We start from the raw sequence: 16,318 nt of genomic DNA, 5'->3' as shown, positions 1-16,318 counted from the left end.
CCGAAATTCCCTGGTAGTCCAGCGGGGGTCCCGGGAGCGATCTCCCGCTCTCGGGCCATCGGCTGCCAGTAATCAAAGTGGCGCCGATGGCCCTTTGCCCTTACTGTGTGACAGGGGCTATCGGTGCCATTGGCTGGCCTCTGTCACATGCTTTAGTAGGAGCAATGGATGGCCGGCGCCATCTTAAAAAAAAGGCACGGGCCATTCATTGCTCCTACCATGTAAAAAAAACAAACCAAAAAAACGCACAAGGGGAGAGCGGTATCTCCGGTGCTGCGAAGGTCAGGCTCCATCCCTTTTTCTCGTCTGCCCGCGCAGCGAGTAGTAGTGAGTGTGCTCTGGGGCTGTGTCGACGACATGATCTCTGGGTGAGTCATAAGAAAATGCTATACTGGGTCAGACCAAGGGTCCATCAAGCCCAGCATCTTGTTTCCAACAGTGGCCAATCCAGGCCATAAGAACCTGGCAAGTACCCAAAAACTAAGTCTATTCCATGTTACTGTTGCTGGTAATAACAGTGGCTATTTTCTAAGTCAACTTAATTAATAGCAGGTAATGGACTTCTCCTCCAAGAACTTATCCAATCCGTTTTTAAACACAGCTACACTAAGGGGCGGATTTTAAGAGCCCTGCTCACGTAAATCCGCCCGGATTTACGCGAGCAGGGCCTTGCGCGCCGGTGCGCCTATTTTACATAGGCCTGCCGATGCGCGCAGAGCCCTGGGACTCGCTTAAGTCCTGGGGTTTTTCGAGGGGGGCGTGTCGGGGGCGTTTCGGGGGCGGGCCCGGGGGCGTGGCCGCGCCCTCCAGAACCGCCCCCGGGTCACGTCTCGGTGCGCTAGCCAAGGGATTTACCTTTGTTGGGGGATTTACGCCTCCCAGAGGGAGGCGTAAATCCCCCAACAAAGGTAAGGGGGGGGTTTAGACAGGGCCGGGGGGGTGGGTTAGGTAGAGGAAGGGAGGGGAAGGTGAGGGGAGGGCGAAAGCGAATTCCCTCCGAGGCCGCTCTGATTTCGGAGCGGCCTCGGAGGGAATGGATGTAGGCTGCGCGGCTCGGCGCGCGCCGGCTACACGAAATCAGCAGCCTTGTGCACGCCGATCCAGGATTTTAGCAGATACGCGCGTATCTACTAAAATCCAGCGTACTTTTGTTTGCGCCTGATGCGCCTACAAAAGTACGCAAAGGCGCCCTTTTTTAAAATCTACCCCTAATTGCACTAACCACATCCTCTGGCAACAAATTCCAGAGTTTAATTGTGCGTTGAGTAAAAAAGAACTTTCTCCGATTAGTTTTAAATGTGCTACTTGCTAATTTCATGGAGTGCCCCCTAGTCTTTCTATTATCTGAAAGAGTAAATAACTGCTTCACATCTACCCGTTCTAGACCTCTCATGAGGTCCGGAGGGGTCTATATTTTCCTTTTTCTTGTCCTGTCGGTGCCTTCCCCAAGCCCGCCCGATGCCGCATCTGACATGCTGCTTGGCCTGCGGGGAGTCTGCTTTGCAGCTCTCCCACACTGGCCTGTGCCTTAAATCCTCCCCAGTGGAGAGGGTCCTTTGGGGGTGTTGCTGGGGTCCAGGTAGAAGTCTGTACTGATCCATGTACATATAGGGAAATACATTCTGCTGATTTCACAGTCACTTGACCCAGTTGTATAACAGCTGAACTACTTGACTTTAGAGAACTAAAGTTCTTCTCGTTCCCTCCCTGAGGTCCAGGGGGACAGATGGTTCTTGTCTCTCCCTCCATGGGGTTCCAGCATAACCTGCAGTTTTATTTCTACCAATTCAAGGTCCAGCAGGCTCTCAGTTCCCTTCTCTTCCCCCTCAGTGCCCAGAGGGGACCTGTGGTCCCATTCTCTCCCTTTTTGGTTTAGTAGGTCCTAGAATTTCTTTTCCTTTCTCCCTGGCAGGAGGCAAGAAAGGATGTAAGATTGTTTACCTTTCAGTGAATCACTGCGTCCTTCGAAGAAGTACTCCATGGTTAACAACATTTTTCTTTTGTTTCGTCTCATATTCAGCTTATCCTGTCGGTTTTTGAACCAATCTTTAACCTCCTTCACATTGAAATCTTTAAATAGAAAATATCCATTTATAGTCAGATTGAGTAATCCATCTTGATGACAAACCAGCCACAAAAAGCAGAATAAAAATATTAAACTAAATTGTGGCCCTAGTCCAGGGACTACCATAGGGGCCGATGCAAAAAAGATGCGCTGAAAGCAGGCTCTGTATGTTCAGCGCCCACTTTCCTAACGCACCTCCAGGCACCTCTCCTGGGGTCACGATGTAATATTTTAAATTAGGGCTCGTGCTGTCAAGGAGGCGCTAGGGGTGATTGCGTGCCCCTAGTACTTCTTTGACAGAGTGCACCACAGAGAGGTCCGCTTTGGTGGTTGTCCGCCGGTTAAGAAAACAGATGCTGAATTTATCAGCGGCCCGTTTTCCTAACCAGAGCACATGCGGGGGGTTAGGAAAATGGGCGCTGATAAATTCAGCGTCCATTCTCCCAACCTGACTACCGGCACCAGAAGAAGTATATAAATCAATATTAAAGTGTCGGGCACTTAATATTAATTTATTCACTCCTTCACTTATTGCCGATTGGTCCCATTATTGTCACAAAGGACCAATCAGCCAGGGGTTCAGGAAACAGACACTTGTCAACTGAGGGTCTGCTTCCTACACCCTCCTGCCAGCACTTTTTTAAAACTTTTTTTTTTTATTATTATTTTTAAAGAGTTGTTCCTCCTACTTAATATCCCAACGATATTAATTAGGAGGCAGTACAGAAAAGCAGTTTTTTCGCTTTTCTGTACTAGGTTTAGTAGCACTCAGCAATTAACGCATGCTCATTTTTTTTTTTGCATTGTTAGTGAATAGCTAATAGCCTCATTCCCATGCATTTGCATGTGATGAGCGCTATTAGTTTCACTCCGTGTTGGACGTGTTTTGTAGAGGCGCTAATCCCCTTACTGCACAACCCACGTCCAATTGCGGGTTATACAGTGCGCTCAGCTGAGCACACTGTATTGCATCGGCTCCATAGTCACTATAAGCAGAGAAATGTTGCAAGTGGAGGCAGGAAGAAACAGGCCAGAAGATGTTAAAATGAAGAGTGCCTGTGTAAAGAAAGTTGTCATTATTCTGTATGCTGTAAGAGAATTCTAGAGATCTTCGGCATAGCTGCAGCAAAGTGCGCACAGGGCACCCACAGCTGGCAAGGATGCAACAGAGTGCACTAGGTTCTAATAGCTGGCATGCTTACAGTGGAATGCACATGGGATTCCCATAGCTTTCAGGGCTTAGCTGCTGCAGACATATTTTCAAAATGAGTGTTTGAGCATTGTAAATGGCAGTAAGGAAGCAACCACCAAATTCCAGGCAGGCAGGCAAGTTAATATTTTAGAAGGTACTTTTTTTCTGCCCCTTCCAACTCTGTCTTTCTCAGCAACAAGTCTTCATTTAAGCACTTATGTACCACTCTTTACTGTTAGGTTATGGTGTTACTATACCATTTTCTTCCTTACATGTTCCTGTAACTTGTGATTTGTTTCTCCCCTTTGACTTGTGGATTATCTGAGATATAAATTACTTTTATTGTTTGTTTTATGTTTGTATATCATTTTTTCCTTCCTAATTTTACTTTTCCTTCCCAAGTCGGTAACTTGTAATTCATTGCTTAAAAATCAATTAAAAATTAGAAGATAAAGTGGACTCTCATCAATCTGTCAATGACAGTCTCTTAGTATTAAAAAACTACATGAGCAAATGATAGATTCTTGTAGTCTTCTAAACTTGTAGTGACTAAGGACAATTTGATTAATACTAGGAAGGTGGAAATTATACATATTCTTCACTCAAAGAATATTTATATTACAAATTTTCCACAATTGAAAACTATTTTGCATTTGGAAGTGTTTAAGAATTATTTAATGCAGGGTCTCTAGAATGTTTTTGAGAATTTGTCTCCTTTATCCAATGAGGCAAACTTTTCAAACAAAGCTGAGCACTTGACTTAGGCACCTAATATTAGCTGAAATTTCAGTTTAACTTAGAAGTTTTGAGGTAGATATTCAAAGTTAGCCAGCTAGAAAAATTAGCTGGATAAACATAGCTGGCTAACTTAGCCAGGACATTCAGTGGCACAGCTGCGCCACTGAATATATCCAGATAACTTTTAGTTAGCTGGATAAGTTTATCTGGTTATCTAGACCTGCTCAACAGAAGGTCTAACTTATCCAGATAAGGCTGAATATTGCCATGTATCTGGCTAGGGCCTAGAACCACTATTTATAAAGTTATTTGTTATAATGTAAGCCGCCCACTTGGCAACAGTTTTACTTCACTGTACACCGGTGTGATATGTATTTTATACAGGAACGTCGGTTTATAAAAACTAAAAATAAATAAATAAATAAATAAATAAATCTGCGATGCTTTGTTGCGGGAGGAGGTCCCACTATCGTGGCAGAGTAACACTTGTGATATTGGACCCCTCCCTTGAAAAAAGATTGCAGCTCTATGGAGCATTCTTTTGTTTCATGGCCAAACACCATGGGACAAAAGAACACAGCAAAGGGCCCCTTAGGTGCAATGATGGCCCCAACCTCGAAGCACCGTAATCACCTTAAAAGGCCAGCTGCTTAAGAAGGGGCCCACTGAAAAAAAAAAGGTTGAGCGGGGCAACCTCCCAACTCTGCAAAGTTAAAAAATAAATTTAAATGAATGCACAGTGTCAACCTCAACCCCCCCCCCCCCCCCAACGTTTAAAATAAAAGTCACTGGGGTTCAGGGGTAAAGGCATTGGGGTATAGGGTCTCCCAATGGTACCCCCTCCCCCTACCCCCTAAAGGTGTGGACTGAAATAAATGGGGTTCAGGGACCCCCCCAACCTTTAAATTAAGAAGCAGGTTGCATATTGGGGCCAGACGTCCCCTAGCACCCCATCCGGTTGACAGCATTTTTCAAAATGTGCCACCCTGACTTTGCCAGCACTGACCCCCCCTCAATTTTTTTTTTAAGCCATGGCATTTTTTTTTTTTTGCATGGCCCAGTAAATTTAACAAGGGAGCCGCACAACCCACGTTAGGGTCCCGGAGCTCTAAAGGAAAATTAGTTCTTACCTGTTCATTTTCGTTCCTGTAGTACCACGGATCAGTCCAGACTGTGGGTTGAGCCTCCTTTCCAGCAGGTGGAGACAGACCAAAACTGAGTATAATGAATGTCAAAGCAGAAAATAACAAAACCAGAGTAGGATCAAGCAAGCAACCAGAAAGCTCAATGGAGCAACAGGAGAACAATGAACGGAACATGTTATGCCTAACAGCTCTTGCATATAACTTGGTACTTGGACAACCAAGGCTTCCGGTGTATTTGCTCAGTATTCTTGCACAAAAAAGACGTCTGAAAATCTGCAACCTGTAAGAATAAGCTTCGAGAGGACGAAAGAGAGACAACAGGGAAGGGCGTCTGGACTGATCCCTGGTACTACAGGAACGAAAATTAACAGGTAAGAACTAATTTTCCTTTCCCTGTACGTACCCGGATCAGTCCAGACTGTGGGATGTACCAAAGCTTCCTTAAACCGGGTGGGACCGAGACAGCCCCGCTCGAAGCAATTGCTGCCCAAAAGAACCAAACACCGGAGCTTGCACGTCCAGACGGCAGCATTGAGCAAAAGTATGCAAGGACGTCCAAGTGGCAGCCCTGCAAATCTCCTATGGAGGGACCGATTGAATGGTCGCCCAGGAAGTAGCTCGAGAACGCAGTGAATGAGTCGTTAGACCCTCGGGAACTGCCCAAACATGACAAAGATAAGCAGAGGAGATCGATTCCGCAACCAGCGCGCTATAGTGGACTCAGGAGCCGGCTTACCCCGATTGTACCCAGTCCAGGGGACAAAAGATGACCAATACACGGAGGTCATTGGTAACCAGGAAATAGCGAAAGTAAAACTCGTTTGGCATCAAGGTAACGGAGATCGTCACCAGTCACAGGGGAAATGCGGGGAGTTCTGCCGACTGGTGGACATGGAAGTTAGAAGAACCTTCACCAAGAAGGAAGGACCCGTACGAGGAATACCCCGGAGTTGAAAGATCGCAAAAAAGGTTCCCGACAGGACAGCGCTTGGATCTCCGAACTCTGACGAGCAGAGGAGATAGAGACCAGAGAACAGTCTTGAGCGTAAGAGCCTTCAAGGTAGCGCGACGGAGAGGGTCGAACAGAGCCGCACAGAGGGCCCGAAAAACCAGATTAAAAGTCTACAACGAACAAGTGGGCGAGAAGGTGGACGTAGATGCTTGACTCCCCTGAAGCACCAAAACGCAGAGGGGTGACCACTCAGTGATGACCTTCCACCCGACCCAGGAGAGAGCCGAGAGGGTAGACCTGTACGTGCCGATTATGAAAGCAAAGACCCTCGGAGTGACTGTCTTGGAGAAGAAAGGACTAACGAGATCGGGGTGGAAGACGCTGAGAACCCCGACTCTGCGCAAACAGACTCAAACACGTTCCAGATACGCACGTACACCAGGGAAGTCGACAGTTTCCAGGCCCGCAGCAGGGCGGAGAAGACCTCCTCCTAATAGCCCTCGCGCCGGAGACGTCGCCATTCAAAAAGCCAGACCGCTAGACAAGGGCGATCGGCTTGGTCGAAAAATTCAGGTCCCGGACTAGGGAGCCGAGGAAGATGGCATAGGCGCAGAGGTCTGTCCGTCGCTAGGTTGAGAAAATCCGTGAGCAAGGCCTGCGCGGCCACTCGGGTATTACCAGAACCACGGGACCCTGGTGGAGTTCTATCCTTCTGAGAACTTTCCCGACCAGAGACCACGGGGGGGGGGGGGGGAATGGAGAGAAAGATGTCCGCCATTCAAGGGAGAGCCAGATCATCTAAGCCCGCCGAGCCATGGTCCCTCCAGCGGAAGAACCAATTTGCCATAGGATTGCGAAGAGTCATCATGAGACTGCTGATTATGCCCGGGTTCAATCCCCGGCTTCTCCACCATTGCTGAACATACTGATGGTATGTCTGCTGATGGAAAAATACCAGAAACACAAACCTGAGACCTTGAATGCCAGACTCTGAAGAAGAAAGCTATAAACTGTCTTTGCAGGAATTCACAGACACCGGCAGAATCAACAAAGTAAGCCACAGGATGGCAGGAGATAACTCTGAGGGTACGAAGCAAATAGTCTGTGGGAAGGAATGCGAAGGGGGAGATAAGATAAGGGGAGACAAATAACAGCTGCTTGTAAGCAGACAGCGTAAATAATTAGTGGTGCGAAGCATGCAAGCAGAAATCAGATGATCTGCTGACTTTGTTTTTTTTAACCTATATAAGCAGAGCTGGTATGTAGTAGGGTTTTTAGCAAGGAATCTGTTTCCAGAGCCAGCGCTGTGCTATTTACTATAATGTAAGTATATTTTTGCTTCCCGTATGTATCGCTCTGTTTGTTTATACACAGTATATGATTTACATTAAAGAATAATAACGAAAAGTAGAATCAGAGTTGTTCTTTTAAACAATTTTAACTTTGCGTTGGGCCTTTTAAACAAGACCCAGGTGGGAGGGGACCACCTGTCGATGAGAAAATCCAAGGCTGCGTCAGAGAGTTCCCATTCCCCGGGATCGAGCGACTGACAACTGAAAAATCAGCCTGAACATTCCCCTTGCCCGCAGAGTGGGAGGCCGCCGGGCACTGTAGGTGTCGCTCTGCGTAGGCGAAGAGAAGGCTGGTGTCCAGAGCCACCCGTGGACTGCGGGCACCACCTGGGCGATTGATGCAAGCCACGGTGGTGGAGTTGTCGGACAAGACCCGTATCGCAGATGAGGGGAAGAAACTCCAAAAGAGATAGGAACATCGCCCGAGCCTCCAACCGCTTAATGTGCCAGCGAGACGAAGCTGCTGACCAGATCCCCTGGGCATACTGGGAGAGGCAGACCAGACCCCAGCCCGAGAGACTGGCGTCCTTGGTTACTATCGTCCACTGAGGGTCATGGAGAGGCATTCCCGGTAGCAAAGGAAGGGGAAGCGACCACTGAAAGTCAGCGACGGTAGAGCAAAGGCCCAAGGCACTAGGTCGATGGTAAGAGCCAAGGAGCTCGAGATCTGCAGGCAGTCACAAGCCATCGAAGAAGACAGCAAGAGCAAACTCTGAAAACTGGCCGAACAACTTGAGGGCCCGTGCGCGAGGCAAGAAGACCTTGCCCACCCGGGTGAAGAAGTGGACTCCCAGGTACTCTAACTCCTGGGAGGGCTGAAGATTGCTCTTAGAGAAAGTCAGTATCCACCCGAGAGACGCAAGAAGAGCTAACATGTGATACACCGCCTGCTGGCAAAGAACCTCCGCCTTGGCCCTGACATGCCAGACGTCTAGATGAGAATAAGCAAGGAGTCCTTCCCGGCGGAGAGCTGCTGCCACCAAGATCCAGACATTGGAGAAGGTGCAAGGTGCCGTCGCGAGACCAAAGGAAGCGCCCGGAACTAGAAGTCCCGGCGGAGGACGTGAACGTGAAGAGAGCACGGCAGCCATGAGGAATCAGAAAATGGAACATGCCACTGACAAAAACGAGTGAGATGAGGAACGCTCCGGGGCAAAATGGCACGGGGACCGCTCACAGGGTTTCCATGCGGAGAAGCGGGATCTTGAGAGCCCGGTTGACTCGTTTGAGGGCTAAGATCGAATGAAGAAAATAGGATACTGGCCTGCGACGAGTACACTGTCTGGAACCGGGACATCTGCCCCCAGACACAGGAGCTTGGGGGGGGTTTGCTCCACCGTGTGCCGCAGGGACCGACCGCACGGGGAAAACAGAAGAAAAAGAACCCGACAATCTCGAGCAAAGTGAAGACGTACCTATCTCTGAGAAAGTCGAGGACCCAATGGTCCGACATGATCGTGACCCAGACCATGGAAAACAGAGAAAAGCGACCGCCTAGGAAGGGGACAGAGGAATGAGGCATGGAAACTCCAGTGTGTGTGAAGGCGTAAGGATTGAGCGCGTGGGCTGGCCCTCGCGAAAGGGATGGCACCCACGAGAAGGCTGCGACTAAAACTGCGATCAAGAAAGAACAAACCCCCAGAGGAGTCACCATGCCCACGTGGGGTATACCATCTCTGGCCCCCAAACGTGGACGAGAGGTGTAAAGGACCGGGATGGGTGCGGACTGTCCTCCAGAAGCTGAAGGACCCTACTTGCCCCTAAGGAATCCCTAGTTTCTCAAGGTCCTTGACAAAGAACAGCTTACCTTTGAACGGCAACGTACCCCACTGGGCTGTGGAGGACGGATCGGCCGACCAGTGGCGCAGCTAGAGGAGCCATGTGGCGGACATCTCCGAGGCTATCGCCTTTGCCTGGAGGCAGAAAAGGGTCGTATGCGCAGCCTCTGGCCATGGGAGGTCCCGGGCGCAGAGCAAAGTTGATGTTGACCCCACTATTTGCCGTGCTGCAAATAGTGGTACACACCCCCAGCGCCAGGAAATCAAAATGCGCTTCACATAAGCCTCGAGTAGGCGTTCCGGGGCCGCTTGAAAGCCGGAGAAAAACCTCCTGAAACAAGACCGCAAAGTAGTCCATGGAGGGATTTTTTTTTTTTTTTTTAGAACGAAGTATACCATCAGGAGGGAGAATTTGTTCAGGGCACGGCCCGTCCGGGGAGCCTGCCAGGTCCGCAGGCACAACTGTTTGGGCGTGGGAGGAAAGGGGAAGGCGCTTGCCAAATCCCTGAATCCTGCCAGGACCGGGTCCATAACCGTGGGCAAAGAGGCTGTAGGAGGGGTGGAAGGATAGCCCACGCAATGGATTGGCGATAGGATCTGGGTGGACCGGATCCGCCGGGAGGTAGGGGGGGGGGGGGGGGAGGCATCTCCGGGACCACCCGCGCCCCAAGGGACTCCGGGGGCTCCGTAGCCGGCCGAACTGTCAACGGCACGGAGCGGGGAAATTTTATTTAATTAATTAATTACCTATTTATTTATTTTCATTGTTGTGTTCCGGGGGGGGGGGGGGGGGGGGGGGCCTTCCACCTCCTCCTGCATGCTCACTAAAGGGGATCTACACAGGAGGAGGGAACATGCAAATAACAAAACGAGCCCAAAAAAATCCCGAGAGGGGGAGGCGAGGGGGTGACAAAGAACCCTTCCTGGGGGGCTGCGGGGGTCAAATCGGGGAGGTAGCTTAGAGGGAGATCTATTAAGCTGTGTATATTGTGGGAGGGGCATCACCATGAGCTTTGGCACTTCCCTGACAAACTATAGTGGCTGTACAGCATCAAGAATTTTTTATTGCTGCACAAACATGCGACAAAAAAAAATCACATCATGGTACTTCCCTTTCCTGCGTAATGGCAGCCCACCTCAGCTGGGTCTGCCATCACTTAAAGGCTAGTGGTCTAAAATAAAGCCCTCCCCCAAATAAGAAAAATCACCCCGGGGGGGGGGGGAGGGGAGGGTCAGTGAAGATCCCTGTCCGCTCCTCCCCCACCCATTGCCTACTGAGGCAGCACTTGACCCCCGAAAGAACAAAAAAATGCCAAACATGCAGCAACATCTCATTCCCTTCCTTACCCCCTTCCCTTAAACTGAAAACATGGCCCCTTTGGGATAGGAATCCCCTGGCCCACCCCATTCCCATCCCCACCCCTTTCTAATATAATTAAATCCCTGGTGTCTAGGGTTCCAACCCCCACCTCTACCCCCCTAACTCCCCAGTACCTCAAAATGTTATGTTATGTTGTATAAGTCAGCTGCAGGCCGGGGGCTCTGCCCTGGCTCCAGGCCTGCTTGTCACCCTTATCACTCAGCTTTCTGAATTTTTTGGCTTGAGTATTTTACAGACCTCTCAGATGCATTTGTTTAATGATGTAACTTCAGCATCTATGGGCTCTGAATATTTTCAATTTCTCTTATTGGATTATTGTTTTCTTTTGTTCATTTCTATCCTAGATGATTTGTTCGATCCATATTGGCTTATGCTTGCTTTTTATGATGATTCTCTTTGGGGGTCACTATTTTCCTTGTTCTCTGATTTTGAGGATTTTTTTTGGGGGGGGGGGGAGGGGGAGTGAGGTTTCAATTCAATATTTTGAATTGATTTAATCTTCCTAATCTTGCCTGACCTAGAACTGTTCCATCACTTATGTAAATAAACAAATGCTAATTACGCTCACAAGTCATCATGAGGTCGGCTCCTTGCCTCCCTCCCATACTCTATTGTATATAGTACTTTATCTTCGTTCTCCCTCTCTTTTTTTCCTACTCCCAGTTAAGGCTTCCTTGTTATAATGTAACTTTATGCTCCTTTTAATATATCTCTTGTTGATTGGCTGGTTATAGTTACTGCTTAGTTCGATGTAAACCGAGTTGATTTGATTTGTATCAAGAAAGTCGGTATATAAAAGCCTTTAATAAATAATAATAATAATAGTCCAGTGAGGAAAAAGGAAGAGAGCAGAGAAGCAAGAAAGGGAAGGGGTAGAACGTGAAAAGAGAAAAGGAAAATGTTCAGAGGAAGTGTGCTTCCAGTGTGCCTGGATTTTCTAAGTATGTAGTCTAGGAAATAGCACATTCCCTAGAAAGGTTGGGAATGTCTAGTAATGCAGGGAGTCCTCTCTCACTCAGACAGGATAAGAGCATCCAGTACTGAAGAGAGACCTCGCTTACTAAAGAAAGAATAGAACCTTCCAGCAATAGATGAAGGTTGCCCCTGCTTGCTCAGGTGCCTTTCAAGTTCTGAAACATTTAAAGAGAATGCATTGTTCTTGCTTACATTCATTGCTTTCATAGATTGTGAGGCGAGACACCAGCCCATCCTTCTTCACATAAGGAGCCCATGTCTCCAGTTTTGTCCTCTTGTACTGGGTCATCTTCTTTCCCTCTGGGCTTTGGGTCTCAAACTCTGCAAAGAGTAATGGGTGACAGAATAATTAATTAGACATATTTTGGTTAACAGTGCCAAAAGCCGCCTGCCAACAATTGTTTCTTAATGCATATGCCCACTGAATATCTTAATATTGAGCACAATAAAACGAAAGTTGTTCTTACATTTATAGCAGCAAAACCAAACATCTGCTATTGATTCAGTCTGATAATGTAAACAAGATGAAAAGTTATTACCTCCTGGAGCAGGTAATAACTAGCTAGGAAGCTGCTCACTGCTGTAAATAAGCAGGTATCTCCGTACTTTTGGTGATTTTAATACTAAACAGTAGTTTGTAACAAAATAGCAATAACACCATCCAGAGGAAGTTTTTTTCAGGAGCTAATGAGCTTGCAAAGGTGTATCCTTTAATGGAATACTCTCTCTTAGCTCACCCCTGTGTCTACTGAGCAAAAACAACACTAATAACAAACTCCATACCAAGAGAACTATATGCAGAAAACACAGAGCCAATAATGCAGAATTATTTCTTAAAAGGTGTGTTTTTGTATGACAGAAGCTCAATGAAGTCTCTCACTGATTCTATGACCTTAGTCACATACATTGTCAGAGGAATGTCGAGACCTATCTGTAAAAAGCATTTCCTTATCATCCTGCTACACCAGTCCACTGGGTTATCACTGCCTACTAGCAAGATAGGGACAGAGGAAATATCTTTTTCCATCATCACTAGTACATAGTATGGTAAATGAAGTCAAAGGCCTGTATTCTGCCAGACACTTATCAATTCTGGACTGTGTAGTAGGATTCCAGGTTTCAGGCTCAGCTTAGAGCCTCTCCTGGTGGAGAACTTGTGCACCTCAGCTCCTAGAGAAACAGTGTAGCTATTTCCCTGATTAAGCAGAACCAGGCTTCTAGAGCAACAGTTTTTTTTGTTAACTAGTTCCCTAGTCAAGCAGGCATGATTGGGCCAAGCACCAGATTTCAGAATCTAGTTTGAGCAAGTCCTGCTAGCTGTACCCAGGGACCCTGTGGGACTTGGTTGAGCCCAGGGTACTGGGCTAGCTCTGGAGTTCCTTCTGAGCTAAGGTCTACTCTCTGTGAACCTCCACACGGCCCTTTTTCTCTCCTTGCTCTTTATCTACCTTCTTAGTAAAGCTTATTGAAAATAAAAGAGCAAAAGAGAGGTCCTTTTGCAGGGGCAGCCAGAAGACAGCAGCCATTAGAGGACTATTCAGCTCGAGGTCCAGTGAATGTGCCTGAGCAGGTCACTATCTGCTTGAGTACAGGGCCAGGGTAGTAATCTGAGGTCACATAGGGGAGGCCTTCTCCTGGGGGTGTGCTTCCAGGCACACTTCCTCTGAACATTTCTACGCTTTCTTTCTTCCTCCTTCCTTTTCTCTTTCCACTTTCTACCCCTTTCCTTTCTTGCTTCTCTGCTCTCTTCCTTTTTTCATCACTGGACAATCAAGGATAGGCTGGCCTGCAGACACTCATGTGGGGCTGCGGTAGCTGGATCCTACTGCTTTGCCTATGATGAGAACAACAATTTTGTGGGGGAATCAAGTAGAGTTGTTAGGATTTGTGAGTATGTGGGCCCTGGGCCGAGGAGAGAGATGGTACTGCCCACAGGGAAGAGCCCCGTAGGCCTCACCTTCAGGAGGCGAGGTCTCAGCTTTGATGTGTGCAGGACAACAGGTGGTGGAGAGAGAGATTAGAGATGAAGGACAGAGGGAACCAGAGAGAGTGACCCCTGGTGGTGGAGCCACAGAACGTCAGCCCAGGAGCTGACGAGAGGTCAGGCTGATAGTCCTTAATCTTTATTAAAAGAGGTAGAGTGGCACTGCCCATGGAGCGCGAAGCATGGCAGAGACACTCACAGACACTGAGTTGTGCAAGGTCTGTGAAGTGGGGAATCCCCACGAAGGAATCCTCTTGTAGTGAAGAGTCGGCAGTGGTCCGCGGAGCAGGGTACACCAATGAGCATCCTTGATAGCCATGGCACGGCAATCGTCTGCAAGCGAGGTACACTGAGGAGGGTCCTTGCTAGCAATAGCACAGCAATGGTCCACAGAGCGGGGTACACCGAAGAGGGTTCCTCTTGTGCGGATAGCCAGAGACGAGAAGGGCCCCCCGAGGAGCAGGTACCCGGAGCGTCTCACCAGGAAGCAGAAGCTGGAACAAGAGTCATAGCAAAGTGGATTCAGCAATGAGGGAACTCGTTGCCTAGTCATAGGTAGGCAGGGCCAGCCGGCTTAAGAGTCCTTGAGAACTGACGTCATTCGAGGGGGACGCCCCCGAGGTTCCCGCCATGACGTGCATAAAGACTGGGCTGGTGGCACGCGCACGCGCCTAAGGAACTTCAGGGTCAAGATGGCGGTCGGCAGCATCCATGCCGTCCAGGGAAGCCCGGGAACCAGAGCGTGCAGGCCGGCAATAGCTGGCTGAGGCCGCGAGTCGGCCCAACTGAGTCAGAGTAGTCAAACAAGAGGTGAGCAACAGCGGTCGCAGCCGTCTGCGACCGACGGGCGTAATAAGTGTGTTCTCTGTAGGGGCCAAGAACATGAACCTGAAGTTCCTGACAACAGCGGGGCTTCAGCTTCTTCTTCATCTGAGGCTCAAGCATTAGAAGGAACAACCGCTATTTTGAATTTTACCATGGCCCATTCCCACTTGTGGGGCCTCTGGAGGGCACTGATTTTAGCCTGTATGGGCTTCTAGTGCTGTTCCTAGTGGTGGAGTCAGGGCTAGAATCCCTCCAGGTCCCCTACCTTTCTTGTCAATGTTCTTTTTCTGTCGAATGTTTTAATTTTCTGCACAAGGCTATTTGTGTTATAAAGAGGCCTAGTGTGAGAGAGACCCTTGGTGCTATGGTTCAGGATTCTGTCCCTGGCATTCCTTCTCAGGGAAGTCCAACTGTTAAATGTCCCAGCTTAGCAAAAGAAGTTTTAGACTGCTTGGGAGGGCCTCAGATACAGACATTCTTTTAGGATCTGTGGAGGAAGGGGAGTTGTCCTCAGAATGAGGACTCCTATGTTATCCGATTATTTCATAAGGATGAAGTTTCCTTCCTTATCTCCCAGGAGGTATAGACTAGGGAAGCAATCAGCATAGATTATGTGGGCAGCTGATACATTTGGCTTGATTTACGATCATCACGATTTGGAAATCAAGCCCATTACTGGTACATTGAAAAAAACAAGTACATGGCATTGCTTTAATTGAGAAACGTGCATGTTGCAAAATAGAAGCACTTTGGAATGACAGAATTTGGAGTCCTAACAGTTGAACCTAGGACTCTAGTTTCTTACTACTATAAAACACTATTGCTTTGCTCCTTTGTGGGTTCATGTTTTCCTCTCTTCCCTCAGCCACGTATGTTTATGTTTATATTTGTTTTGTATAATTTTGCACTTGTTGAAATATTGTTAATTTTTGCTATTTCTGTTTCTTAAATAAAAAGTTTAAAAAAATAAACTTGGTCCAGGTTTAGGCTGGACCTGCTGTATCACTTTTATGTGGCACCTTTTGCATTGTCGCTCTCTTCCTGGATAGCTCTTGCTGTTGCAGAAGCAGAGGTGGAGCCCAGTACTGCTGGAATTGCCAGAAGAGGTGTTGCTGAAAATACGACTGTTGTAAGGACGCCTTGAAGTTGACTGATGTTCTGTTGAGAGTGACTTAACTGCTATGTTGCTCCTTGATTTGAACAACTGGTTTGCCAGGCAGAGGACATCCGTTAACTTACATTGGTCATTGTTGCACAAGCTGCTGGCCCATCAACCAAGCCATTTGGCACACTTGGTGGATTGAGGAGGAGCAAGCTGTCATATCCGTCACCTCATACATGGACTGGATAAGATGGCATATGTAAAGCCACTGTTTCCCAGAGGAAGAAATGGCTTCCATTTTTGCATACAATCATGTAAGTATTGTACCATGTAAAACTGGTGAGCAGAAACATGAGCATTAAGAATGGCACTCTAGAATACCTTTTTTTCCCAAAATTGTCCAGAAGCCTGAGGACTTTCCCTGGTGAAGTGTTTGAGAATATTCTTTGCTCATTTTAATAATACTCCATTACAGCTGATTGGTGAGGCAGATGCACTACTCCAAATCTTGGCGTTTTTTGGACTCCATACTTCTGATCTAACTTTCTGACCACTGGGGCATAAGAGATTGGATATTCCCACATTCTGATTTGTAATTCTTGCAGGATAGGCTAGATCAAGATGGCCATGAGTTCTGCTGTGCGTGGGTCCTTGTACTAATGGATGTTAATCTCTAGCACCTCACTCATCATATCCAGGAACCTGGAATAGGACAGATCCTATACTTTTTTTGCACAATTGTTAAGCGTTTTTACAATTTGAATCTTGTAAACCATTATGATGGCTTCACCGAATGACGGTATATAAAACTCAACAAATAAATAAATAA

At 47.7% G+C, this 16,318-nt stretch overlaps 1 protein-coding gene across 2 annotated transcripts in view; it reads right to left on the bottom strand.

Annotated features, from left to right (window-relative positions):
- DRC7 (dynein regulatory complex subunit 7) overlaps window positions 1-16,318 on the bottom strand; it is a 178,725-nt gene that overhangs the window by 68,392 nt on the left and 94,015 nt on the right. For both annotated transcript variants that reach the window (XM_029608921.1, XM_029608922.1), the window contains exons 10-11: window positions 11,771-11,899; window positions 1,942-2,070 (exon numbers count right to left, since the gene is read on the bottom strand). In XM_029608921.1, coding sequence (XP_029464781.1) covers window positions 1,942-2,070; window positions 11,771-11,899 — 258 coding nt within the window. The remainder of the gene's footprint in view (window positions 1-1,941; window positions 2,071-11,770; window positions 11,900-16,318) is intronic.

The sequence above is a fragment of the Rhinatrema bivittatum genome, chromosome 7, assembly GCF_901001135.1.
Source record: "Rhinatrema bivittatum chromosome 7, aRhiBiv1.1, whole genome shotgun sequence".
NCBI lineage: Eukaryota > Metazoa > Chordata > Amphibia > Gymnophiona > Rhinatrematidae > Rhinatrema > Rhinatrema bivittatum.
The sequence above is the reverse complement of the archived record's forward strand: the minus strand, read 5'-3'. Positions and strand labels throughout refer to the sequence as shown.